This window comes from Bos indicus, chromosome 15, assembly GCF_029378745.1.
Source record: "Bos indicus isolate NIAB-ARS_2022 breed Sahiwal x Tharparkar chromosome 15, NIAB-ARS_B.indTharparkar_mat_pri_1.0, whole genome shotgun sequence".
Taxonomy (NCBI): Eukaryota; Metazoa; Chordata; class Mammalia; order Artiodactyla; family Bovidae; genus Bos; species Bos indicus.
In genome coordinates, this window is record NC_091774.1 from 63,042,043 (window position 1) to 63,070,027 (window position 27,985).

Sequence of the window (27,985 nt, forward strand, 5' to 3'; positions counted from 1 at the left end):
CTGAATTAACACAATATATTCTTTTTGTTTGTTTTTTTGATTTTTTTTTTTTTTTTTACTGTAATCTTGGCCAATATTGAGACATATCAGGTTCACTTCCAGGAACTTGAACTGGAACTGACACACCAGGGGAAATGAGTCCTAGAAGTGGATGAAAGAAATAGCCATGTAGAGATTCCCTTTGAGAGACAGGCATGGAGTATGAATTTATAAGTTAAAAAAAAAATCTCTAGTACTTTCTAACATTTCAAATATATTTAAAAAAAAACTTTCGAGTCTTATAAACAAAAGGAGCACCTTCAGAAACTAGAAAACATGTTTACATGCACCTACTGAATCCCAACCCCTCCCCCCCAAAAAAAACACCAACTCCAGGCTTCCCTGGTGGCTCAGACAGTACAGAATCCACCCGCAATGCAGAAAACTGGGCTTCGATGCTCTTCCTGAGTTGGGAAGATCCCCTGGGGAAGAGAATGGCTATCCACTCCAGTACGCTTGCCTGGAGAATTCCATGGACAGAGGAGCCCGGTGGGCTACAGTCCATGGGGTCGCAAACAGCCTGAGCATGACTCAGGACACGACTGAGCAACTAACACTTTCACTTTCCACTTGTCTGTATGTTTGGAACTTTAGCAACAAAACCATCCTGGAAAACCAAAGTAGTACTTCTTCAGTTCCAATGAAAGGCACAGAAGAACTGGAAGGACCTGAGAAGTCTTTCCAGTAAGCTGGGACGAGGTGGGGGGATGGCCTTCACTGTTGAGTTTGGCTAATACAATAAGTTATCCTTCTGAAAGATACATTTTTGGGTCTTGCCTTCATATGCAACTTCCGCAACCAAATTCAGGAAAAACAACTTTTTTTTGCCAGTATGGCATTAAGTTACTAACTAGTTTGACTGAATTCCCCTTTTTAATTAGTTTTCCCCAGAGAAGCAAGCAACAGAGAGTAAAACACACCATCATACAAGGCCGACAGATTCTTTCCAGATAAACTACGAATGAAGGGAGATGACCTGGCAAAAGAAGCTGCAGAGGCCATCTCTGTGCAGCCTGCGGAGAGCATGGCTCACCTGTGGAAGTGGCGCCCGAGGTGCCCATCGGCTGGCTGTTCATGTGTGTTTGCATGTGTGGGGGGGTGTAGGTATCATAACTCCGCCCGTTCACCGAAGGGCTGGTGGGCAGCATGCAGGAGTACGAGGAGGTCTGGCTAGGGACTGGGGGCTGCGAGGAGAAAGGCAAACCCATGGTTACCGAGAGACACGTTGCACAGCCACATCCCCAGGCTCCCTCCTCCCCAGGACTCTGCCAATAAGTCTGAATACACCCTCAAGTAAAGCACTGGAATTCCATGTGGGAACTCTAAGATTGGGCCTCCAACTGGTCCTTCTATTGTCCACTGCTAGAGGAAAGTTGCCCACATACCAAACTTTTTAAAGTGCCCAAAATTCAGACTACAATCCAGCTAGATGGTTGGCACCATCCATAAATGAATAGAATTTTTGTCCGTTTTCATCTTGGACCTTCGCTGGCACCTTTAGAGAAGTTTTAACATGAGGACTTCCATAAATACATTACCCCTCTCTCACAAATTCAATCTATTAATATTTGGGAATCCAATGACACCCCCACCCTTTAAATGCTGTATTTCAAGCTCTGAGGCAGAAAACACCGGGAGGAACTCTGTAAAGTTTGGTTTAGGGACCTTGGAAGCCTTTGATGGTGGGACTCATGGATTTAAAGATTCTTGAAAAGGCAGATCAGTAATGATCTCAGGTTAAAGTAGTCAGAAGTGTCAGGAAATACCTAGCCCTACCATGAAAATTTGCTGTGACTTTCTTACAGACCCCAAACCCGAGATTGCGTTTAATCCACAAAATTGTGCTGCTACCCTCTAAATATTTAGAATCATGGTAGTAAAAAGATAAACCTTTATCCTAACTAAATAAATACACAAGGCTGGGACAAAACTCCTCCTGAGCTCTCACAGGGCTATGGTGGGGCAGCAAACTTGGGATGAACTAATAGAAGCGTAATGTCAGGAGCAAGGGAGATGACAGCACTGCTCTAATCTGCAAACTATAGACATGTTTAACATTCCAAGATCCACATCCTCAGAGGCAGTGACGCATTAGAGAAGGTCAGAGAAGGACACCTGCTCCTTATGGCTTCAAATGGTTGAAGATTTTGGTCAACAGGATAAACTGATGGAAAGACAGGACACCCCTCACCCAATTCCAAGAGTCAAAGAGCAGTTTTCTCTGAATAGTAGAATTGTTGATACTTTAATTTTGTTTGATGACTATATATGTGGTTTGAATGATATTTTAAGTTATATAATTTTAAAAAATCAGCATCTGAAATAAATCAACCCACACGGGCCTCTATGTGGACACAACTCTAACAGAATAGCAGCATCTATTTAATTGTTTCTGTTTTCTCATATATACAGTTTTTATCTTCAGAGAAACCTAGGTATTGCTACAATTTATAAAACTGAACAAGACAGTCAGTGGCCTTATTAAAGTCAGAGGAAGACTGCTAACACCGAGTTCAAAGAGGCAAGCAGGCCCTCAGGGCCTTGCCAGAATTTCAGCTTGCATTTGTTTCTATCCTGAAATCACTTCCTCCAGGCAACCTTGACTTCTAGAAAATTCCAAGGCAGTTATAGCCACCCCAACTAATGGGCTGTTAATCCCTTAATTTACATTAATTGCTCTATGGTCAATAATATCCAGATGTAATAAAAATAGACATGTGAATAATGCCTCTGAAGCTGCTTATCTAGCTGTTCCTATATTAATCTAAAGACCGTGCAACATTTATTTTAGTGTGATTTGGGTTAGAAATCCAGCCAAAGATGTTCAGTGGAGAATAAACTATCTGTGTATCCCCCAATCTGTTTCCAGGGGCTCATGCTGGCCAGTCTCATACCACCCAGCATCTCTAACTGCTGTACAAATAGAACAAGAATCCTGAAGAAGTCATGGCAGAATATCCTCCCCATCAAGAAACCCTCTGGCTTCAAGGTTCCAGTACACCCTACCTACCTTATACAACTTTCATCATAAAATAGGATTAGCCTAGTTGAGGACCTAGCACAGGTAGGGGCCGATATATATTTGAGATGGAATTGAGTAGGGGCAGGTTGTTATACCAAGTGAATAGCATCAACCTTTCCAGGCAGCTAGTTATGCCAGAAACTCATCACATCATTCACAGCAAAGATACGTGATATTTCTAGCAAATACCTTCTATTCCTTTTATTCTAAGACAGAAAAAGAAAATTATCTTTTCCTCTATGTTAAGTAAATCACACTATACAATATGAATCCCAATTCTGATCCTTTTTTTCTTCCTCACCAGTTTATCACAAACATCCTAAATAACATCCAAAATACACATAAAGACTATAAATTTATTTATACAAACACCTGACTATAAACCTGTTTTACCCATATTAACCCCTTACTAGCTAATAATTTGCCAGCATTATTTTCATTTTCTGGTCCAAGTTTCACACTGATCCCTAAAGCATGCCCCATTCTCATCCAACATCATCAAGTTGACATTCCCAATAAGCAAAAAGGCAGATTAACTGGACTGAAAATCAAGTTTTTATTTTATTAAAGGCATGAATCAATCAGCTAAAAGACTGGATTGACTGCTTTCATCTTAGACTTCACTGATCAAGCCAATCACTGTACTGAGAAAGTCTCCCAAGGGTAAACACAGGGGCAGTGAGGTCTGCATGCCCCAACCCACATCTAACCTCCTCTCCCAGGGACCCGTTAAGTGGGCAACCGCCGGCCTCACTTACTTGCATAGGCAGATTATTCGCCATGGTGAAGCTGGGCATGGGCGGCAGAGCACTGTACGTGTTTGTGAGGGCTGTGTCTGTTCGGCCCAACATGGAGCCGGAGGTGAAGGAGGAAACTGCAGGGAGAGGAACACAACAGTCGTGGTGAGAGTCAGAGCCAAGGGCAGAAAGGCTGAAACACACTGATCAGCAGAATTAATATTTCCAGTTACCAGGCGTGGTGGGTTGTGGGATGGGTTGGTAGACGCTGGTGCTGAAACTGCTGCTGATGGGAATATGACTAGGTGTGTTGCTGGCTTGTCTTCTCTGATTCCTCAGCTTTTCTTCTCTTCTCCATTTGGCCCTTCGATTAGAAAACCATACCTGGAAATCAGACAGAACAGGTGAGCCCTGTGCCTGCTCCCAGCTCTGCCCCATCCCTGACAGGTCCACTGTCCTCCTCCCCCAGTCCCCGAGTGACGGCAAAGCATTTAGCAAACTAAATCTGTTTCTATTGATACAAACAAATGACATTCCTTAGAAGCAGCTGGGTCTCTAAAAAAGGCAAATGGTATGAGTCACATGAACACATGAACACACAGTCCCCAGGTACCTGTATTCTCGCTTCAGGTAGATCTATTTTGGCCGCTAGTCTTTCTCGGGCAAACACATCTGGATAATGGGTTCTCTCAAACTCTGAAAGAGTAAGTTGCATTTTCTATGTTGCACCAGAACTATACAAAATGTGTCAACCAAAGCCTGGATCAAGCTGATTTTCACCTCCTGACTTCCATCACTTTCAACCAATTCCCTTTAAAATGCTACTACTATTAGCATTGACTGTACTTGGAAGAACTATCCCATCAGAACCGTGTTCTATTTTTTTGTTTAATGACATTCATTCAAGGTCTCTTCTGTGGCCTGAATTAGCCAAATCATGACTCTTTCTTTATGAGAAGTCAGATTTCTCATCTTTGAATTCCTGGTACGTGGAAAGAAGAAAGAAAACACATACACTAAAAGAGATACCCAGAAAAGACAGAAAAAGGGAACCTTTTCAGGCCTCTGTGCGAGGGCCCTGGCTAAATTTAGCTCTTTGTACTGAAGATGTGGCATTTACTTTGATTTACTGCTTCCCTACTTTGAAAAACTCCATCACCTTTCTCCAGGGCCTCAATTTGCTCTTGGGTAAAGGATGTTCTATTTCTTTGCAGCTTCCGCTTCAGCTGAAGTCGCATTTGGGCCTCATCTGAATCTTCTCCATTGGAACTGATGGAGTTGGTATTCTCTCCCCCTCCTTCCTGCTGCTGGCAGCCATCTGGAAAAAAAGGAACAGGACAGTAAGAGAAATTGGGAATAACTTGGAGTCTGCAAAAGGGGCCTCACATAGCCATAAACTCCAAGAGCAGTCTATTCTCACAGTCTCACCAAAACATTCCCGAGGTAACTGTCAGCCTTCAAAAGACATTGGTGACACATGTTACCTGACCACCATTTTCTGTTTTTATGATGATGAGACTGTGCAATGTAGATACTTATAGAATGTTATTCTGTGAATAACAAAACAAGTGGTATAGTTTCCAATTAAAATGTTCTTTCATAACTAACCCTGACCCTCCACATGCTTCACCCAGCTCCCTCTCCTTGCAGAATTTATTTACCTATGGCTGTGTTGGGAAAATAGAAGAGTGACGTTCAAGATTTCAGCTGATCTATAATCAGTAATTCCTATCTAATCAATTAGATGTTGATAGGTTTGTAGAAAATGCTATTAAGAAACCAAACCAAGCTTGTAATCTTTAAAAAAAATATTTATCTAGTTTTTATTTGAATTCTGCACAGTCAATTTCATTTTAAAGGTTGTGAATTTAGAAGTGCTTGCATTGTTCTGCAGTTTTATTCAACTATTGTATGAGTGCGCTTTGCCTTGACACCTATTACGAGCACAGCTGTAATTATATCATCACCAAGAACAGGCTATAATTGCTGAAAATGGAATTTTATATTTAGATAAAAGGACTGTCCATTCTTTGTAATGTGTTGCACCAGAGAAAAGTAAGATTTCTTTTAAATTTTTAACGTGTAATTTTAAAAAAGAAATAGTAGAGAGTTCACTAACTAGCTAAATATGCTATGCTGCAGCTGAATCCTTGGCATATCATTTAAGTGGTGCATTTTTAATTAGGGCATTTCCACCACTTTTAATGTAATTTCTATCATTAAACAGGGGAAAGTTTTATTGTTTTCCTTTGCTGCTTGGAGGGCAAGATGTGCACTTGGGCAAGCTGTCTCCTTTTGCGCCTTGCTGGAGAGGCCACAGCCTGTCTGAAGCAAAGGATTCAGTTCTCGCTAGGCCTCCAGGACCACTGCCTCCTGGGTCCTTGGTCTTGGGTCCTAAGGCCCCCTAGGGATACCAAACGGGGCTGCCCCCCTCCCCATCTTAGCGACTTGGCCCTGGGAGGAGGAGGCTCTGGGGCGCCTTGGTGGGAATCGACTTGGCCAGGAATATCATTTATAACCGGGAGACAATAGGCAATGCCTTCAAAGAGTTCAGGGAATTGTGACAGGATCTAGTGGGATCTTTTCAGGAACTTTGAAATGTTTTAAAACCCCAACTTTCTCCCCCATTTAAACAGGCGGATTCATCAGCACTGGCCACCATATGGGCCCTTGGAGATCTATTGAGATGACCACCAACACTTGAATAGAGAGGGGCTGCTTTTCAGCACTGCACAATGCCCCGCGAGTAAGGGAAACTATTAAACTCCTGGGGCAGGAGCGTTGGCAAACTTTCGTGGGCAGAATTTCGAGGCCACAATGAGCGCGGACAACAAAAGGATTCTCTTGAGGCGTGCAGCGGACCAATTGTGTTACAAGAAGCCCAGTCAACAGACTTTTCAGTGAAGTGTGTTAACCCCTCTGCTCTGCTATCATTAATCACTGTCCGAAGAGCGGGCGCCTCAATGCTATTTAGGGCGCTTGGCTGGGGGCTGGAGGGTGGATGGGGGGCCGGGGCAGAGGGTGGGGGGGCGCAGGGACGGTGGATGAGGACGGGATGTGGGGGGAAGCGGGGCGGAGAGGCAGAGCGGATGAAGACCAGCGGGGAGGGAGACAGGAGGGGAGGCACAGAGGTCTGGTTGAGGGAGGAGGAGAGGGGAGGGGTAGAGAAAGGTGGGGCCAGAAAGAGGCTCCGAAGAGGAATAGGCCAGAAAGGTGCAAGAAGGACAGAAAAAGAGCGCTGAGAGGAAAAGAGACAAGAGGGTCAGCAGACAAGGGGAGAGACCGAGGGAGATAAGAGAGAGACAGAGACTTAGTAAATGGGCTACTTCGGATCGTCTTGCGCTACATCAGAAAGTTGGGGCTTGGGGAGGGCTCCTCGGCCGCGCCCGAGAGCAGCTCACTCACAGGTGCCTGGCACCTGCGTCCCCGCTAATTTACTGCCCCAAGTTTCACGGGGACTTTTCAACGTGTTTTTCAGGGAGCGAAATGCCGAGCCCCTTTTCTTTTTGGATTCAGTCGATGAGGAAGACTTTAGAAATAGACTTTGGGGGACCAACTAGAAAGGCCCATCAGTTATTGCTTTTGGAAAGCACAAACAAAAACCTGCGATCCTCCAACGTGTAGGGAAGGGACCGAACACAATCCCATCTTGCTGGGGTGGCGGTCACTCAGACGCCTTCCAGGAGGCCCCACCCCAGTCCTTTTTTCTGGCACATTCGATCTCTCCGATTAAACAAAGCTACCCGGGTGTGCCTCGGAAGACCCCCACAGATAGCATTCTCTGCTCACGTTTGCTTCACTGACACTTTCCTAATTCTAAAACATGGACATGTGCTCACGTTCTCCTTCTTCCTTTCTTCCTCTCCGCACCACCCCCCCCCCTCGCCCGTGGCCCCCCGCACCACACTCACACACACACACACCACACACTTACTCACAGGAATGAAGGCGCAGCACCGACTTGGGAAGTAATTTTTTAAGGGGAGTCATTTAACGGAGGATGAGGAGCACTTGATTTTAAACCTCTTTGGGGAGAAACAAACAGCAGTGGAGACAGAGGCGGGTCAGGAGAAAGTCCTGGCTGCAGGATCCCTCCAAAACCCAACAGAGCCAGTGTGCACCGCTGAAAGCTTGCTACTTGAGCAACAGTCCGCAGCCCGGCGGTGCGGAAGAGGTCACTTTAACTGGATGCCTCTCCTTTTTTTTTTTTTTTTTTTTCTTTAGTGGATTTACTTTCCACTCTTAAAGCTTTTTAGCAAAATAAAACTAGAAGTTGGATCTCGGATTCCCCCCATGATAAACCTAAGTGGCAGACAATTAAGATATCTTCTTTAAAAGGCGCCCCCTCAGCGCAAAAAAAGGGCCCTTCAATGGGCGCCGTCCACCTTCCAGCCTAATCCTCGAGAAGGCGAGTGAAAGCGCCTCCCATTCTCCCAGACCCGGGACCATCTGACGCTCGGGATAGGATTTGTTTCCTGGAAGGAGAAGGGAGAGAGAGAGAAAGAAGAAGAAGAAGAAGAAAAAAAAAGACGCTGGGAAATAAAATCATTCCTTAGTTTCTTAGTGTCTTAATCAGTGAGGCGGAAAACAAGCAAGAAAAGATAGCAACCCGGTTGCGGCACCTTTTCAGCTCTGGAGCGCGGATCAAAACATTGAAGCATCTGTTGAAAAAAGAGACTGACTAAATCCTATAGAGGGCCTGGGTATTACGGAGGGGTGGGGGGAGGAGATAAGAAAAAGTGTCTCCGTGATCCCTAAAACCACCAAATCGCTGGAGAATTGGGGGCCGGATAGAGTTGTCTCTTGTGGTTGTCAGCCCACATCGGCACAATTTTATTCACCACCGCATGGCGTTGATCAGATGGAAACCATATTTGTCTCCCTCTGAGACCTAACCTCGCCTTATGCTTTCGGAGTCATGGACTCTTTTAAAACCCAAAACCGGCTTCCTGGGCCGGGAAAGGGGGCGAGGGAGGGAGGAGGGCCTTCTTAGCGCCCAAAGAGCCAAGGATTCCCTGCATGTCAGCCGTGGCCACCGGCGCCCTGTGGCCCCTGCACCCGGGCACTCCGCGCTCGGCTGGCGTGACCGTCCTCCCCACGCAGCGGGGACCAGGCACAAGTGTGTGTTGGGGGGGGGGGGCTGGGGGAGTTGGGGGGCGGGGCCCGGGGACAGAGGGAGAACCGGCAGTTGGTGAGCCAGAATGCTCCAGCAACTGGGTGCCTGAAAGAAAGTTCAAAGCTCCTGAACGAGCGCCACCTCCCGCCCCAGCAAACAGGAGCCCTCGCGCCCAGGGCTCAGCCTTCCCAGGCCCGGTCACCGAGTCCCGCGCCCTCCTGGAGACTTCTCTGGCAGACGAGGCGGCGGGGTGGGGTCACCCCGACCTCAGATTGGGGTGGGCGGTGGTGCTGGGGGCGAGCAGTGGGAGTGCGTCCCTTGGGTGTGTCCGGTGTGCGCACGTGGGAACCCTACAGTTTCAAAGGTCAGGTGAGGGTATGGCGGTCACTCCCTCGTCCTCACCAGAGGCCGGAGGGGGCCAGCGGGGAGCCAGCGCCGCCTCGGGGGGCAGCCTGCCGCACCCCGGGAGGCCGAGGTTCGGCCCGATCCGGGCGAGCGGGCGGGCGGGTCGCCCAGGGGAACCGAAGCCCTGCGCATCGGGAGGCCTCGGCCCGGCCGAGCGGCCGCGCTGGGAAACAACCGAGCCAGCGCTTTGCTCCCTATCTTCCCAGTGTCCGTCCTATATTGTTTTCTGCTCTTAAAACTGACATGTCTAATTGGCAATTGGTGCCGAATCGTGTCCAGAGGTCTCTTGTGGAACATTTCTACAGCTGTCTCCTTCAACTAGACGCTTATTCATGTCGCCTTAATGAGAAACAAAACGTTCTCTAATGAGCAATTACAGAGCGACAGGATTGTTCCCATAACAAATTCTTGCGAGTGACAGAAGCATCCTTTGTACCAGATATTTCGCATACTGTTACCGATTTTCCCTTCCCTCGCCGGCTCCGTGGAGGCGCGGGGCACCCAGATTGGGTTGAGAGCGCACGGAGGCGAGGGCAGCCCCGTCAGCGTCCCCCTCACCGCCTCCCCTGGCCGGGAGCCCCCAGGCTTGGTCGTGCTCCGGGGAGTGAGATTCCACGTCCCATTATCCCTCATATTATCTCCTTGTCACGAGGACAACAAATACCGATTAATCTTCGGAGTAAACTGTTTCCTATTCTTGACCAATCTACCTCCGGTGTGTGGAGGGGAGGGGCGGGGAGAGCCAACCGACCCGACCCCACCCCCGTCTGCTCCTCTTCTTCCATCCCTTCTCACAGAGCCTGCAACGGTCCAGATCCTATCTTTCCTCTCAACTCCCGGGTAGCTCCCAGCACACCAAAGTCTGGCTCACAGAAGCCTCACCCCACCTATCTTATTACACAGTCGCCACCCACAAAGAATGAGAAGTAGGGGCCCAGAGGAGTGGAGGGGGTCCGAACCTAGAGGGTAGGGTTGTTTTAGTTGGGAAATCAACATTTCCAATGCCCCATCCTCAACTTGGCCCTGCATCTCACTGTTCACCCTCTCTTACACACCTTACTCATAGTCACATAATTTGTCGATTACAGCAAAAAGCAAGATGATACAATTATGTTTACCTTGCAGTCTGTCAGTGTGTTAACTTGTCACACTTCTACAGCAAGGGGGCTCTCCGTGCATTTTAATGGCACATTTGAATAGGGCACCACGCAGCTAGCTCATACAGGCACACACCTACTCCTGCCCATAACACATACTCAAGCATGCACGCACACACACACACACCCCAGCCACATTCATACTACTTCTGACTACACAATACTTGAATTTCCAGCCAACCAGACAGTTCAACAAATACCACCTAGATACAGCGCAAGTCAATGTGTCCCAAGCCCTTGAAGAGTTACTCCCACTACGTTCTCCAAGCACGAAAGTCCAGAGAGGGAAAAGGTTGGAGGAGAAGAGGATACGCAAGGGCTGCATATATGGAGAGTTTGAGGATGGGTGTTTGGGTTTTTACCTTGCGTAGGTTGCCCTGGCACTGATGTTCCCGGATACCAACCCGGGCGGGTGCCCCAGCTTCCGGTCTGCCCGTTCAACATCCTTAGTTTATCATACATGCCGTCTGCGCCCATCTGTTGCTTTTCGCTAGCCAGGTTGCGAAGAACTCTGTTTATTGATGACACCTGCAAATCAAATCAAGATCAAACCAAATGGCAGAGTCTCCTGAAGACACAGTTGCCCTCTTAAGTCTCCATCTCAGCATGCCACCCCTTTAAAGAATGACCCCTAATACATTAAAAAAAAAAAATCCCCAGCCATCCTGGGACAGTGGGTGGACTTGCAGAGACATCGTGGAAAGAATGTCAGCTATCACTCTGGGCATGGAAACTGAGTTGGGTAGAGAGCTGGAACCCTAGGGAGGGGTCCTTCACTGTCGCTCAGTGTCTTTGGTGACCTAACTCACATGGCTGCTTTTTTATTATTGTTGTTGTTACAAAGATTCCCTGTCTCCAATATTAAGACCTGGCTTAGAGATTTCTTTCACTGTTATTTGTTTTTTATATTAGGACAGAAATGGATGTTTGATTTCTGAAAGAAGGTTCAAACAGCAAGATGTGGAGGAAGCTTGCTTGAATCTGGTTTTCATTTTCACTTTCCTTCTAGATTCCAGTGACTTTCTCCACTCTCTACCTTGCCACATGCAAATATGGTGACTAACCCTCCCACACTTGACTCCCATTTCCAGAAGGTCAATAAAAAGGTCAAAGTGCTCCTCTCAAGACCCCCAGGTACAGAGGTGACAAACAGAGGTGGAGCAGGGAGGAGAGAAAGAGAAAGACACTGGCAGAAAGGAGAGCAGGGGGACGCAGAGAAAGTGATGGTAAAGAGGGAAGAGCATGGGGCTTAGGGCAGGGAGAGGGAATGTTCTCAGTGAACTTACACTTGGTATGTTATCGTTGGTACAGACCCCCTCGGACAGTAATCTGTCTCGGATTTCCCAAGCAAAGATGGACGGGCACTCCCGCTTATACTGGGCTATTTTGCTTACAACTTCTGGAGTCGCTACTCTCGGTTTACTACCACCGATTGCCCTGGGTCTGATGGAGCCAGTCTCGTAATACCTGCCCAGAATTTTACTCACACATCCGTTGGACACCTGCATAGGGGAAGTGGACAGAAAACCACATTATTAATAATTTCAAGACAAAAATAAAATTGTTTAAGTATGCATTAAACAATGACAAGCTTACGTTTTGATTGTCCAGCACTTGGACTTTTGCATCTGCATGGGTCTATAACACAAAAATATACCTTCAATGGTATGAGAACTTACTGTAGAGAGCTTTTTTTCTTAAAATTACATTTGTAGCCCTAAAAACTACAAATAGGATGATACTTTCAAACAGTTTGAACTAAAAAAAAAAAAAAAAAAAACCTAACTTAAAAGTTTTTAAAACTGTTTTTGTAAATAAACACTGCCAGAAGATGCGTCAAAACGAAGTCAGATTGTTTTGTGCTGATCTTGCTTAAAGTGGTGTTATGTTTTAATGAGTGAAGGGGGAAAATAAACTGAATCTTTAGTCATTTTTCCTTTAAAAATATGCCAATTGAGTGAGTTAGGGAGGGAGGAAAACAGCATTCGTCTTTTAAAATCAATATATATTCTTCATGAAAATGAAGAAATAAAACAAATATCTCAAACCCTGAGAGGTAAGCATGGGGTGAGTGAGAAGGGGATGAAATTATGCAGATTTATATAATTCATTTTATTACAGTTCATAAACTGTTACCACAAAGAACGTTTTAACAAATGAAAAGAGAAAGGTTTTTTGGTTTGTTTGTTTTTAATTCACACCCAGTTTTTTTCTTAAGCAGATGAATTCTCTTATGTGACTGACCCAGGTTGAAAGAGATCGGGAAGGATGGTGGAAGGAAAGGGGAAAGCAGAAGGCAGGGGAGTGGGGTGGGGGCTGGAATGAGGGGTGAGGGTGGGGGTCCATAATTAGCAGCGTTTACAGTAAGAAATGAAGAGAGGGCCTTGAGAGTGGAGGGCCGCAGGGGCGGCGAATGGGGCGGCGCCGGAGGATCACCTGCAGAATTCGGGAAATGTCGCACGGCCGGGCCCCGCTGTGAGCTAGCTCTACGATCTTCTGCCGGGTGGAGTCCGGCAGTGGCCGCCCGTTGACAAAGACACCACCGAGCTGATTCACTCCGCTGTGACCTGAAGAAAGGGAGAGGAGAGCAGAGCAGAGAGGAGGGGAAGAAGGGGCAAGAAAGAGAAGAAGGGGAAGGAGGAGGTGGAGGAGGAAGAAGGAGAAGGATGAAAAGGAGGAAGGAAGAAGGAAAAGAAGAAAAGACAACCACAATGCATCCTCAGCTCCCTGCCAGCCCTGGCCAACCTCAGTGATCAGGTCCCTGCTCTCGATGGAAAATGACAACCGGACCTCGAAGCCATTCCAGGCATCGGGCAGCCCAGCCCAGACACAGCGGAGCTCCTGCCCACCCGCCTGCAGAACAGAAGCACGGTGCAGACACACGTAAGAACACACACACCTCACTACTACTCACTGCTTTCACTCCAGGAGAACCCCCAGCCCACTGCCGCCCTCCAGAAACACCCCAGCCAGTCTTTGAACCCGAAAGGTGCAAATAATCAGCTCAGAAATATCCTACCAAAGATCCCCTCTGAGTGTAACGAAAAACCACGAGTCCTATAGAACCCCCACTGCATCTTCAAGCTCCCTGCATTGTTAGAACTGTGATGGCAAACCCTACAGCTCCTCAGTGTTCCCTCAGATGCTAGATCCAGAAACATTTGCTGTCATATTCCAAACTCTGGTGAAGCACCAGGATTTAAAAAAAAAAAAAATAGGAGAAAAAAAGTGAATAGAGTAAAGAAGAACCAGAACAGCAAATCTGTGGCCAGTGAACCGCAACCTGGGTTCAGCACCTCCCATGCAGACTTCCTCAAGCCCCTCATATCGGCTCCAACCACAAAGTAGTCTGGCTGCTACAGTGGGCCAGAGGTCTGGGAGTCTGTCTGCACCAGCTACAGCTCCGCTTTTACTTCCGATGCTAAATTCGGCCCTCCCCACAGCCCAGGATAGACAGGAGCAAAAATCAAAAAGTGAAAAGGAAAAGACCACACCACAGTGTCCCCTTCCCTCCTTTATCTGGTTATCTCACAACCTCACCCTATTGTCTAAACTGAGAATAGGGAGGAGTTAGCACCCCTGTAGCCCCCCTCCCCAGAAACCACAGGCACACAAATAAAGCCAATTGCCAATTTCCACTTCCTTAAAAATCTCCAACCTGCAGCCCCGACTCTAGAGAGCAGCCCTTCCAGGAGATGTGGCTCCCCCGCTCAGCTCTCCTCTCCTCTCTTCTCCTTGGAGCCTCTGATAAATTGACTCCAGGAGCCTGAGCTTCTTAGCAATAAATAAGCTCCAAATATAGAAGAGGGGGGAAAATATGATGAGCCTCTCTGACATTTGTCTTTAAAATAAAACTAGCTGCACGTCAAGTTTGAGCTTAATTTCTGGAAATAGGCGGAAGTCGCTCCGGATCATGCATGGAAGGCTAATTGAAAAGATCAGTCGGGGCGCTTGTGGCAGCCTTGTCACTTTGTGACAGTGCTCCGCTCCGGGAAATTGCATCGTCACGACAAACGGGACCGTGATAAAACGACCCTTTCCGTCCCTATTTGTAGATCACTCAGACGAGATTGAACTGCACTCGTTTCCCCTTCGAGGGGAGCCGCGTTTTCAGAGTAGCCAAAGGCTTGGGGCAGAGGGGTGGGGGGGGGGACGCTGACTGAGGGGGCGTGCTGAAGCCTCAACTCGATGAGAAGTGACAGGCGTTTGGGGTATCTAGGCTCCGCCGGGCCGGGCTCGAGCAGGGACATCGCGGGGAAACCGCTTCTCCAACAGAGCGAGGCCTAGAGCCCGCTCCTGGTTTCTCCTAAATTCCCTTTATTGCCTTCCCTTGCCTCTAAAGAACTTCTGCTGCTCCAGCTTACAGGAGCCTCCCCTTTGGGCAAAGGACGCCTTCCAGGAAAAAGAAAGGCACTCCCAGAGAAAGATCGAGAAAGACCTTCCAAACTTCACGCGCAGCCGAGGCAATTCCCAATCTGGGAATGCCAAGGCGTATGAAGCCGCCTAATCCTAGACCTCCCTCTTTCTCCCCCAAACAGGCAAAAAAAATAATAATAATAACCTGCCCACCACCTCCGCGGCGACCGCCGGCGGGTGCTCGCCCAGGGCCAGGTCGCCTCTGCCAGCATCGAAATGGCAGCGAGGAAGCGCCGCTCTAAGTTCCCCTTCAGAGGTTAAGCCTCAATCATTGTGTCCCTTCCCTAGGGACGGCTGGCGCTCTCGCCCAGTGGCGATGATTATGCGCCTAGAATTCGACCGCGAAGCATCTAATAGGAAAACATATGGTGTCAATTTGGATGCTCTGCGCCTCGCGCACACCCGGGAGCGAGCGGCACAAAGCCCTGCAGGCCGGCCCGCGACCCCGCGCCCCTCGGGGCCCGCCAGCCAGGCCGCAGCGGCAAATGCTCAGCGCCGCGCGCCCGGGGCCGGCCTGCCCAAGAGCCTGCGGCTGGGGCCCTTGTGCTGGAGAGGGGAGGACCCAGCAGCCAGGAAGAGTGGCCAGAAGCCCGAGCCTCGCCAAGGAGGGTTCCTACCGGGCCAAGTCCCCGGGGCCTGGCACGTTCTGTACAACTAATCCGCCTTCCAGCTCGGCGCCCGCTTTGAGCCCTCTCCTGCGCTTCACGCCCACCCAGCCGCTAAAGGGCCAGGGGACAGCTAGCGGCTGCAGGACAGATGCATCAGGGGCTAGGGACCCCCCCTCTCAGTCTGCAGTTCGGCAAGGGAATGTTTCTAGAAGATTTAGGCTTTCAGGCACTCCATACAGCGGAGCCCTTAAACCGCCTCAGGGCTCTGTCCCTCTACCGGGGCCTAGTTTCACTGGGCCTCCAGGCTCTCAGGCCCGGTCTCAGATTCGTCCTGCCACAAAGCAGCACCCACGTACTGAGCAGGAAGGTGGGCTGGGTGCCCAAGGGGTCTAGGCAAAGGGAGGATGGGAGATGCAAGAGCCAGCGAACCAAAGGCACATCGGGCCCGGAATGACTAGGACCCACACAGTAGCCACCAGGGCAGGGCTGCTCCAACTCCTGGGCTCGATCCCCACTCCTCCCAGACCTAGTAAACCTGCTCTCGCCGGTCTGCGCCCTGTAACAGTCCACGGTTCCAGTACCAACTCCACCCCACCGCAGGCCTGGGTGCCCCACTCCCTTGGCCTTCCAGGCCCCTCGCCAGGGTGGCGATGGGAGGAGCTGCTCTTAGGGTGACTGGGGTAGAGGAGCCCCCACCCGCCCCAGACGGTGGAGACTTTCAGTCTTGACTAAGCCCAAGGGGCCTCCTTCTCGCGCTACGACGGCGAGAGGCCTCCGCCCCGCCCCGCTCAGTCCAGCCCCCCTCTCTGGGGTCAGAGCCCGGGCAGGGGCGGGGAGGGGGTGTGAGTTACAGGATTTGGGGGGATGGGGTTTCTCTACCGCAGCTTCGCAAACTCTTGCGGGCTGTTCCCAAGGGCCCAGCCCCTGTTCTTCCAGGAGGGAGAACAGAGCAAACGCCCTCCCCTCTTGGAGCAGCTGCCTCAGGTCCCCGGGCCTCTTCCCTCGCGCCCCGGGCCTGGCCAGCGCGGACACCGAGAGCCTCCAAGCCCTCCCCCGACCCGCGCGCTAGTCCGCGCCTCCCCCGCCCGAAGTCCAAAAAGACCAGAGGCACTTACTGTTCTGCATGCTGGCGCTGGCTGGGGGCCTCGGTATCCCACGGGGCTCGAATATGGGGCTCTGTTAGCAAGAATATAGGCATTAATTCTGGGCCGGCACCAGGTAGGCCTACCTCCCTACAGAGGGTGTCCTGGAAGCAGGACAGGAGAAAGCCTCTTCTTTAAAGAAATAATCCACTCCATCAGTTTGGGGCTATCGGATCAATCAGTTTGGGCAGATCAACTCTGCCCTCCAGTATGTGCAAAATCTACCTTTTGCATTACAAATACTCCAGTATTCCCAGTCTGTTTCCCCCATATCTCTTAGTAGTTAACCCTTTAGTCAGAAGAATCCATGACTTGATTTTTAATTTTTTCTTCCAACTGAACAACAATGAAGAAGCATTCTGACTCTTTCAGGTTGAGGAACCCAAAGCAGCCAGCATGGAACTTGCCTGAAATCTGGGAAGTCTGTCCACTCTCACAATAAAAGGTCTCACACATCTGCGCGCTCCTAGTTAAAGTCTTCCCCCTAAGACAAAACAGGGGAGAAAGGTATGTCAAACTATGACTCAAAAGCATAGATCATGGACTCTCTGATCCACACTCTCAGAAAGAAAAGAAAAGAAACCCATCTTGGGCTCAAACTGCCATTAAACTCTAAATCCCAAAGCTACACCCACATTTCCAGCAGCCTGTCCTGCAAAGGTCTCCAGGTTTTGATAGTGGCTGCTCTGACCCGGCTTTGGGCAATTTGCAGAGCCTGACAATTTAGGGCCCCATTTTGCAAAAATACCAAGAACTAGGGAAAGAAAAGGAGAGAACAAGAGAAACAGTGGGGTTAGGAGAAGAAGCCAAGAGCTGGGAGAAGGGGGGCTTATACCTGAAGTTTAGAGGTGAAGCACAGAGGACCCTGGAACTTCAGAGTGCTTGAGGGTGCAGGCTGGGGCTGCTTGGGAGGATGTCAGAACCATTACTCCTTTCAAGAATTTCACTACCCCAGTTGCCCCAAGCCCCTCGCCCCAACCCAAGTCTTTGGTTACCTCTTTATCCTTCACTCTTCCCCTCAAAGCTTCCCAGTCGGCTTGATCGCCATTCACTTCCATTCTTTCTGGGACTTTGAAAGTGGCAAGCCCAACTTTTTCCCCCCAAAACCTCACTTATTGTGATTAACTTCTCTTTTGGTGTTTAGATCTTCCCCCCTTTTACTGTACTGTGACACACGCTGTCTACCTCGCCTCACTGCTTTAAAAAGTACAAACAGGAGGGGGTGAGCGTGGCCGACAAAGCCTACAGAGAGCGAACAATGGCTTCTATTCTCCAGCTCTCCCCAAACCCAAAGAGCAAAACCGAATCTCCCTAACTAGCAACACAGCTTCCAACCAAAGGTACCAACAACTCACCAACTCTTAAAGGGAACAGAGGGACGCTTCTCGCTTTGTAAGTCCTGACCCAGGGCTAGTCCCCCAAGGTTAACACCTCCTCCACCACTACCCCTCCCTGTCTTCTCTTAAGAAGTAGGTTCTGGGTGGGGGAGAAAAGAGAAAAGTAATTTCTTGTTATAAATATCTGGACGTAATTGTGTTACTGGTGTGAGTTGTTAGGGGCTGTAAAAAGATACAACGGCACCGTGGGGAGCTCAATTGGGAAGAGAGAGTTACAATAAAGAACCCATTCAAAAGGTTTGCCAAAAAAAAAAAAAATGTAAAATAATTAAATAGTCACAGCATCACTTTCCCTGCTTAAAAAATTAAAATATTCATTCTTTTTTCTGTTTTGCTTATTATGATTATTAATTTTGCCTGTCTGCAAGTAAAGAATTCTAAGAAGCATAATTTTTTTTTCTTCAAGGCTATTCATGGTCTAATTTATTAACTAGCTGGGAGGCAGCTTAAATCCATAAAAATAAACTTAGAGGACTTTCCCCCAGCTTCCCAAGGCAGTTTCCCAAAGCCTCTCTCCTGTCTCTCCATCCCCGAGACCAAGTCAAGTCCAGGAAACGCAGAAAAACCCAACTTTCTGCAGAATGCCCAACTCCCCACACACACCAAGTCGGATTCTGAAACTGCAAATAGTAGCTGGTGGGGAGAAGGGGGACTGAAATTCCCCTAGAAGGGTAAAACTTCCTACTGTAACCTATACCTATACTTAACCACAACCGAATGCCCCCAGTCCAGGTTGGTACATTCTTGGAGCCATTTTTAAAAAATCACTAGCTGATTCCAGAGAGGCCTAACCGATTAATTTTCCAAGCAGCTGGGAAGGTGGAAGCATTTCAAATCCTGGTTTTGCTCCTTTCCCACCCTCCTCTCAACTAAGAAGCTATCTCATTACTTAAGTAATCGTTAACACAGTGCAAAAGCAACCCGGGAAGCCAGGCATCACACCCGGAAGCACTCTGGCGGAGACTAGACTCCCCCCACCTCAGCCACAGCTTCAGCCCCCCAGCTCAACCTCGGGGCTTCCTATAGCCCTAGCCCAGTCAGAGACCCATTTGGGAAAGGAAGGGAGTCTCCAAACACCTCGGAGTCGCCTTGCCGTGGTCCACTAGGCCACTGGGCCACTGCCTCCCTATCCCAGATCCAAGCCTCAGTTTTGCTGCTGTTGTTTTAATTACTTCATTCTCAAAACCATCTCCAAACTTCTTAGCTAGGGTGAAGGGGAGAGCTCACTTTTGGCCCTCCCCGCCCCCAGCCAAAGAGTAATTACCAATTAAGATGACAAAGTTTTACTCTCTAGGGCCAAATAAGACAACAACTAATCAAATTACCTTCAGACGTTTGCAAAGGTCACCAGCTATAAAAAATGTAATGTCAATGGCCACAAACTATTATTTCTCCTCCGTAAACTCGCCAGGCTTTCAAGGTCTTTGCTTTTCATTTTCTGCTCCCACCCCCTCCTCAAATCTTCCCAAGTTCTAGTTAAACGTCCAGTATGGCTTAGGGAGCTTTGGATAAAATGAGAAAAAAAGAGAGAGAGAGAGAAACCACCGTTCACTTTGTTTTTAAACTTTCTAGAAATCACTCATGACTGGAGGGCCGCGTTTTAGCACTCGAAAAAGAAAGCATTTCCACTTGAAATTCAACTCCATTTCCCCCAAATTACACTTGCTAAAATTCAGGGCTATTATGGTGCAGGGAGACTGAGAAAATCTGCACAAGGAAAGAGGCAACAACTTTATGAACTTTGAAAAGACACTTTTTCTCCTGGGGCCTTAGAATCGAAAAGCTCTCGAATTACTCAGACTAATTAGCAGGGAGAGGATGTGATCAGACCAACGGAAAGCCACTGCTTTCATATTGATTTTTCTAAAGGCCTCACAAAGAAAAAAATCAGGAGCTTTGGATTAAAATAAACAAACAACCTTTCCACCTCGAAACTTGTTGAAATGGCAACATCAGGGCAGCTTTGTCAGAGGAAGACAAGGAAAAATACCCACCGAACGCTGGGACAGGGAGGACCCCAGCTTTCGCAGGGTGAGGGCGAAGGTTGGGGAAAACCCGGGGCGCAGAGAGTTTTCAAGTTCCGAGCTCTGCGCCCAAGTTGGGGGCCAGAGCCTGGGGGCTTGCTGGAAGCTGACAATCCTCCCGTTCGTCTCCGAGCTCCCTCGGAGCGCGCGTTCCACCGCCCGGGCCTGGCAGCTTCCTTCCCGGCTCCCGCTCCCTCGCTCTTTCTTTCGGCCTCCGGCGTGGGGCTGCAGTGCCGACTGACTGCTCGAGCTGGCGGCGGGCGCGGCTGTCCTGAGCGCTCGGGTGCCAGCGGATTCCTCGGAGCCCGGGAGAGCGCCGCACAAAGCCGGAGGGCGGGCGGGCGGCGGCGAGGCGAGCCGGCTCCCTCGGCGCTCCCTCGGCGCGCGGCTCTCTGCGCGCTCGCTGGGCCCGAGACTGGACAAAGCGGCCGGCGGCGGCCGATCGCTGCAGCCGTTCCTGGGTCTGTGGCACCGCAGAGCCTCTTCGTCCTCTCCGGCCGGCCGGGAGCATTTGGCAACGCTGTGGCCGGGAGCCGCGGAGGCTGCGGCGCCCAGAGCCTTGGTCCTTCCTGCGAGATCAACCCGCGCTGGCGCTGGCGCTGGCGCTGGGGTTGAGCGGGCCGGCTGCCCCGAGCCCTGCGCTGCTCCCGCTCGCTGGCGGTCGCCCTCTGACGCCGGCTTTCGCTGGAAGTAGAAAGTTTGGGCTCCTGCGTGGAAACTTCTCCGGTCCAACTCTCCCGGCGTAGCAGTGGGGGAGGGGACGGGCGAGAGGGAGGAAGGAAGGGGGGAGGAAGGGGGAGACCTGCCTGAATATTGCAATAAAAATGAAGCAAGAAGAAAGAAGCGGACTCACCTTTCTGAGGCATCCTCTCTAGTCAAAGCTCCTGTCAAGAGTTTTGTTTGATTTTTTTTTTTTCTGTTGTCGTTGCTTAAAGACCACAACGGTTTGAAATGACGGTGTTTTAAAGGAGTTGCTGGCGAGAGTTTTCTCCACGGACGCTGCTGGTTTGGTGTGTGAGAGCAAATCTCAGATCCCTGGGAAGGAGACAGAGATTGACAATAAAATGGGCTGTCAGCGGCTGGAGAGTGAGAGATAAAGAGTGTGGGTGAGGGAAGTGGCTGCAGCCAGCACACCTATGCTGATTGGTGATGGCTCAAGTGTGTTAATGTGTGTGTGCCGGGCGCCCGGCCTCGCCTCCACCGCTCCTCACTGGCCCATTAGCGAAGCCTGACCTCTGTCATCATCCTCCAGCAAAACACTTCCTCCTGCGCCTGAACCAGAGCGGGAAATGAGGCCGAGCCACGGTTCGCTTTTCAAACCCACTAATCACTCCGCAACATGCAAATGCACGGATCGCTCCCACACAAAATATTGCTTTATGCAAAGCAGCGCCGGGGCCTCGCGCCAGCCGATTGGATGCTCCCTCTCCCCGCCTGGTGCAATTGGTCCGTTTGTTTGAATATGAATACACTTGTTTTCGGCCCCGCCGGTGTGTCCCCGCTGCTCTCCCCGGCGCTGGGCCCCCCGCGCCTGGGCTCTGGGGCTGGCGCTCGCGACATCTCTAAGGCTCAGAGCACTCCGGGAATCAGCGCGGCCAGCTCTGTGGCCGCGAACTTGAGAGGTGGAGTGAAGGCCGCTGAGCTAGGGGTCGCGCCTCCCACACACTTCAGCTGGGCGCGGGACTCACAGCTCATGGATGGAGCAAGTTTCTGTAGCTGCGCGCTTCTCTTTCTTGCCAACTCCCGTGCAGCGTGGCCTGCTGCCCCGTCTCCGCCCGCCCCCCCCTCGCGTCCCTACCCCATCTCCGTCTGGACCCTGGGACGCGAACACCGCAGTGGCCGCGCCCTAGCCCACCTGGCCGCGGAGAAGACGACGAGAAAAGGGCGTTAGCGTCACTGGGTCCCGGCAGCCACACTCGCGCTGAGGCTAAGGCGAAGCTTAGGCCGAGAGGAGGCCGCCCGGCCGGGCACTTGGCGAGGCCAGGCGGCCTTCCCAGTGCAGGCCTTTGGGGCCTGCCCATTCCCCGACCCTCGCTCCCCCGGCCCTTTCTTCTGTTCGTTCTCCTTTCGGAAGGCGCGGTGCGCAGTGGAGCGGAGGCACAGCCGGGGCTGGAGAGGCCCGAGCAAACACGCCACTTACTTTGTGTACAGAGGGTTCTTGTGAAAAGCCTGAAGAGTCCTCACCAAACACTCACCAACTTCTCCCACGTGCCATTTGTTGACTAAGTGCGGCTGTTTTTCCAGGCGCCCGAGAGGAGGGGACGCAAGGGGGAGATAAGAAGGGGGGTGGAGGCCTGGAGTGGAGGGAAACGACCAATGCTGGGAGAGTGTGTGTGTGTGTGTGTGTGTGTGTGTGTTGCGCGCGCGCGTTCTCGCTCGCTCGCGATGTCGGCGTGTCAGCGTGTATCCGTGTGTGCCACCAGTTATCTTCTGTGGTGTGTGAGTCTTTCGCACGACGGTTCCCTCTCCTGGGTCTGCTCAGTCCACGGAGGCAATTCCCCTTCAGCTGTTGCCAGAAAACCGGGGAGGAAAGTAAGTAAATGGCTTTTCTCTTCTGACCACACACCACAAGTCCATTTGTTGAATGCCGGACGATTAGGACACACCTCAGTACACTCCAAAGGCTCCCCTCGGTGCCCGCAGTTAAGGTGACAGGGGAGGGAGCGGCTGCCCCTTCCGGCAAAATTCCGGGCTCTCTTGGAACTTGCAGGTCGCGAGGCAAGGAAAGGGGAAGGTTTGGGATGGGGCACACACCCCAGGATCCGACAAAAGAGGATGGGTTTGGAAGAGCTGAGGTAGGGAGGCTGAGAGGAAGCCGTCGCCAGGTAGACTTGATTCCTCTCCACTCGTGCAAAGTGCAAAAAGTCAGAGCTCATCAATAAAGTCTCTGCCACCTGAACTCACCGCTGACACGCGGCGCGACGGCTGCCCCGGGAGCTGGGACCCCGAGGAGGCTGCAGGCTGCCTTGGGCCGGCTCCGGGCCTAACGTGGGTCTCACGTTCTCCTCCCCTACCTGCGCCCACTAACGCCGCAGCGGAGAGGCCGGGCAGAGCTGCGGGGTGAGCTGGGAGGTCTCCCCTATCTGGGCCAGAGTTGGGGTAGCACAGCCCGATCACCATCTCGGCCTGCGGAAGGCCCTTCCAGCGGCCCAGGAGCCATACAGCGCCGGGAGAAAACCCAGACCAAAGAAGCTAAGGAGGTGGCGATGGGCGCCCCGGTCGGCGCCTTCTGTGCGAGACTTCGTAGGACCGCGACTTTCAGAGGATCCCAGGCAGCGAGGCAGCGGGCCCATCCCAGACCAGCGAAAGCCTGCATTCTTTCTCTCTCTCCCTTTACTTCGTAACAATCAGTAAAGAAGCTCCAACTCAAGTCCACTGAGCATAAGCGGCGGGGGGAGGAATCCCAGAGACTGTCCGAATTGGAGGCGAATATCATTTTTACAACCTCTCAATTAGCGACCGAGTGGATTAGCACCTTCTTAAGCTTTGCCTTAGAGAGAAGCAGCCGTAATCTTGTTGCTATTTCCCCCCTGGGCACTAGCTCTTTGAATCAGCTCCTTCTCCCACCCTCCCACCCCCACCTCACCTCGGAGAAAAGTTTTAAACAACAACAAAAAATCATAAGAGGCGAGGAGCGGGAGTGAATGCGACTGACGTCATTGGGTGAAGGTGGGGGCTCAGAGAAGGACTCTTGGAAACCACTCTGCACAAACAAGAAACAAAAAAAGGACTTGGCAGCTTCCAATGTGTCAATATTTGGGGGAGGGGGGAGCTCAGCCCGCCGAGAGGCAGAGTTTTCAAAGTTGGAGGAGAGCAGGGAGGAGAGCTTGAGTTCCTGTCCTCTCTGGGCTAGCCTCAAGGAGGGCGGGGGTGCCGTTCTGCCTCGGGCCGCCTGGCGCCCTCTGCCAAGTACCTGTTCCGGGGCGGGGGGGCGGGGTGCCACAGGGCAGGTTGGGGGACTGGGACGGAGCTGCAGCGCGCCAGGGCCAGAGGTGTGCGCAAAATTGAGACAATTCCTAGGTCGCCATTTTAATTGCGGCTTCCAACAAGACCGAGGCCCACTTGCTGCCCTCCGAGTCGGGGTTGGAGGGAGGGAGTCGCGTCTTCCATTTCTTTCACGCCTTTTCCCGCCTCTCCCTAGGTACCCCCCACCCCCCGCCCCCGCCCTCACCCTTTGGCGTCGGAGGAGGACTTTTCTCTGGCCTGTTCCCGCAGGGGCTGCCCGGGTCATCCCACCCGGTAGGGGGAGGCTGTCTTTGCCGAAGGAGTCGCGCTGGGGGATCGCCGCTCGCCTGAGTGCCCGGAGTCTCTGGTCAGTATTGGTGCGTAAGTGTGAGGTCGGGCAGCATCTCACCCCTAGCGGTCCCTGGCATTCGCCCCCTGCCCGATCTTCAGGTTTCCCGCCCGGAGGGCGGCCTCTGGCGAGGCAAAGCCATGCCCGGCTCGTGAAGAATGTTCGCTTGCTTCGCGGCTTCGGAACCAAGAGTCTCCCACCCGGTGCTGTGACACCTCTGAACTGCAGCTTTCCACCGCCTAGCAGAGGAGCGGGGCTGGCGTGCTGGTCAGGGCGGAGGAGAGCTTTTCTTTGGAGGAGGAAAGTCTCCGCCAACACCTGCGTCACTTTGCAGAGCCTGAAACGGCTCTCCCTCTCTCTGCAGGCCCTGGGAAAGTGGGTTCCCAGCCTCGTGGAGCTGACGAAACGGGTCCAACGAGCACCAAACGCAAAGGCGACCATCCTGCCGCCCAGCCAGGGGCGCCTTCTCCCCTCGGGCCTCTCTCTTTTCTCCAGCAACCTGCGGGTTTCCAGCTCACTCGGCAGCCTCGCCGAGCCCAGAGCGCCGGGAAGCGGAGGAGAGCAGAAGCCGGACGGGTGGCGCCTCCGGGCTGTGGCCACGCTAGGCTGGGGAAAGCCGCGGTGCCCTCGCCCTTCCTCGCCTCCTGCCAAATGGCAAGTGTGTCTCAGCACCCTCTGGGTTCGATTCTCTTCCATTCACATTAGGCGGCAAGCGTCTCTTTCTCACACCTCCCCCTCCAATACTCAGAAAAAAAAAGAAAAAAAAAAATCCTAACTGTGAGATCCCTGCTGCCCCGCAGGTTGGACTCTCAAGCCTTTGCTTTCTGGACCCTACATGCTGTTGTCTAGATAGGGACCAGGTTTAAAACTCCTGATGTGCAGGACACATGCACATACTTGCAAGTAACAGCACTCTCCGATTTTTACAAATACGGTTTCTAGGAAAGTTTGCTGTTCATTTCATTACCCAGGCTCTCCATCGCTCCTTTCCCTGTAACCTCCGCCCTTCAGAGGCCAGAGTTCTGCTTCAAATGAAAAGCAAGCCAAGGCCACCTCAGTCCCTTCTCCCTGGAGATTCCCTCTCTAAACAGCTGCCTGTATTTAAAGGCGAGGGACCGAGTCCTGCAATTTGTCCTGGATTGGCGCAGGGAACACGCGGGCTGGAAACTGAGGGCTTTGCTGTGGGGTTTGCGGCAGGGGAAGGAGGAGGGAGCAAATGTCATGGCTGGCTCGCTCGAGCAGCCAGGGAACCGGAGCTGAGCGTATCCTGACGGGCTTTTAAAATGACATTGATTGGGACAAGCTGTTCCCCACCCTGGTAAGAGTTAATCTGCCTGTTAATCAAGGCACTAAGGGGCTCAATGCGAGTTTTATTAGCGATTGGAGAACAGAGGCGGCAGCGAGGGATCAAAAGCGGAGATCCCAGATACTGGTCAGCCCCGTCACCAAAAAAAAAAAGTATTATCAATTAGGAAACAATTCGACGCTTTTCATCACTTCCTAACTCAGTTTCACAGATAGTGACTTACAAACCTGACTAGCAGGGAAAACCAAAGCCGAGGAGCGACCCGGGGCGAGAGGCGCGGGGGAGGAGCTGCGGGTTGGCTCCACCGAGTTCGGCCCTCGAGAGTTTTAAGAAAACTCAGCCCGGGGCCCTGAAGCCTCAGATTCATTCCTCCCGAGAGCAGAGAGAATGATGAATAAAACAATAAATATCGCCACCGATATCGACACCCATTCCTCAGGGCAACTCCCCACTGCTCCGGCCGGGCTCCAGCGCACGGTGGCGTCTGGCCCCCAGCGCGCCGCAGCGGGGCGGGCCGGAAAGTTTGCGCAGCGAGAAGGACTCTCCTTCCGTCTCTCCAGCGCTGCCCCCTTCTGCCTCGGAGGGGTGTTTGGTACCCTTCGGCTTTCCTTTAAAATTCTAAAATAAATAAACGTCCAGACCTTGGGGAAATTTGAATAGTAACTGATTCAATAATCCAAATTATATGAGTGGATCTGAGAGAAAAAATAAACAAGCCAACTGCATGTGCCCTCTGATCAAAGACAGGGGACGGAGAAGGCGACAGAGGAGGTCCCCGGCTCGCCCTGGGCGCGGGGCGAGGACTCTGGTCAGAGGTAATTATGTCAGTGCGTTTTCTCGCCGTGACAGCCGAATAAACACAATCTCCAATAAACATCTCTAATGAGGGAGGAGGCCCGAGGATGGCTGGGTTTGATTTATGACTGGAGGAGAAGGTTCACTTCCCACTGCGAAGCGGGTAACCTGCTAGCCGCCCGGCTCTGGAGAACGGAACCCGCGGAGGAGAGGACCCCAGGCCCAGGTAAGGCGCTCGGCTGCGTGGCCACTTCTCTCCTTCCCGGGCTTCCTGGACAAGGTGGGCAGAGGGCGGCCATTGCTCAGAGTTGGGCGGTGGTCCTGAGCACCTGTCACAGGTGCCTGAAATAGAAATGACACCGAAGGTGTCCCCAGAAAGTCTAGAGAGGGGATGCCAGCAGCAGTGGGGAGAACCCAGGCCTCACCTAGAGGCCCCCCAACCTCTCAGGCGGGTGCTCCAGTGCCTGGCGTAAGCCTTTCTGGCATCTCCGGCTGCGTGGGGCTAGACTCCTGAACCAAGAGGTAGTTTGGGGTCGTCTCTAACCTGACTCACTTTGGAGAAACTTCCGGCGGTCGGCTTGGGTTGTCCTGGGACGTGAGAGTAGCTAGCTGGGCGCTGCTCTCCCCGGCACTCAGAGGCCCGACTACCCTGGCGCCCACGATCTTCCCACCCGGGCAGCTAGCGCAGCGCCCGCGGTAACCCGAGCCCGCGTTCTAGCTCAGTGAGAATCGCTAATTATTAGGTCTTCCTAAGTGAAGCTCAAATCGCACGCTGCGTGCTTTATGCGCTGCCCAGCTCTGTGGGCAGCATTCTTTCGTCCTCCTCTCCTTTCCGAGAAACGAACTCCTATCTCTAAGACTTTGTTTCGGCGCAACTATCTACACTTTGCAGCCGCCGGAAACTTTTGCTGCACTTCGCCCGACCCGCGCGGCGGGGCGTTTCTACGCACTCCTGGCTCGGGTGGGGACCTCTGCACGCGTGAATGTCGCGAACTGCTAGTCAAGGGAGTTCCAGGTACAAACTGCATCACCCCCACCCCCAGCATGTCTCACGATCGCAAGAGGCTGCAGCAGACAGTACCAGCAGATCCCTGTCTCCCTTTTCCCACTTCCCTCTCAACCCCTCCCCGCAGCTCAGCACTCAACTGGAAGTCCACTCAAAACACTGGGACGTTTTGCCACTATTGCAGAAAAGCACGCTCGGCAAGAACAAGATACCCCCCCCCCTCCCATTTTATCCTGCCCTCGGCAATTCCCTTCCACCTTTATCTCCTTTTAAAAGCAAAAATCAAGCCCCTGGGCTACTTGGGGCCGGCCGGCTTGGTTTGGGGACACCGTCGTGGGCAGCAGAGGGACGGCACGGGTCCGAGCGGAGCCGGGGCCGGAGACCCGGCGGTTACCTGGGAACCGAGGGCGGGGAGGCAGGTGAGCTTGGCGGCGCGGGTTCCCACACTTCTCACCGCCGCTCCGCAGGGGGAAGTGGCAGATCTGACAGCCGCGTTCTACGCGAAGACCTGCCCCAGAGTT

The 27,985-nt window shown here is 51.7% G+C and overlaps 1 protein-coding gene across 5 annotated transcripts; it reads right to left on the bottom strand.

Moving 5' to 3' along the window:
• PAX6 (paired box 6) lies at positions 1-27,985 on the bottom strand. Of its 5 annotated transcripts, none has more exons than XM_019974932.2 (14): positions 27,859-27,985; positions 20,917-21,098; positions 17,050-17,126; positions 16,616-16,676; positions 12,913-13,043; positions 12,073-12,114; positions 11,763-11,978; positions 10,839-11,004; positions 4,958-5,116; positions 4,412-4,494; positions 4,032-4,182; positions 3,820-3,935; positions 1,073-1,223; positions 1-141 (listed from the first exon to the last, which is right to left on the bottom strand). In XM_019974932.2, the coding sequence occupies exons 4-14, from the start codon at positions 16,623-16,625 to the stop codon at positions 56-58; spliced, it is 1,311 nt and encodes a 436-aa protein (XP_019830491.1). In that variant the 5' UTR covers positions 16,626-16,676; positions 17,050-17,126; positions 20,917-21,098; positions 27,859-27,985; the 3' UTR covers positions 1-55. The 5 variants fall into 5 exon arrangements, with proteins under 5 accessions (XP_019830491.1, XP_070623724.1, XP_070623722.1 ...); XM_070767623.1 differs by lacking the exon at positions 27,859-27,985 and adding an exon at positions 21,198-21,422 and having other exon boundaries at positions 11,964-11,978; XM_070767621.1 differs by lacking the exon at positions 27,859-27,985 and adding an exon at positions 21,198-21,422.

Bases quoted from the DNA above. Each gene is read 5' to 3' on its own strand.
- PAX6 (XM_019974932.2), bottom strand. The intron at 11,979-12,072 runs GTAAGCTTGTCA...TCCCCTATGCAG, and splicing joins AAGTGCTGGACAATCAAAAC to GTGTCCAACGGATGTGTGAG. The intron at 4,183-4,411 runs GTACCTGGGGAC...TCTGATTTCCAG, and splicing joins TACCTGAAGCGAGAATACAG to GTATGGTTTTCTAATCGAAG.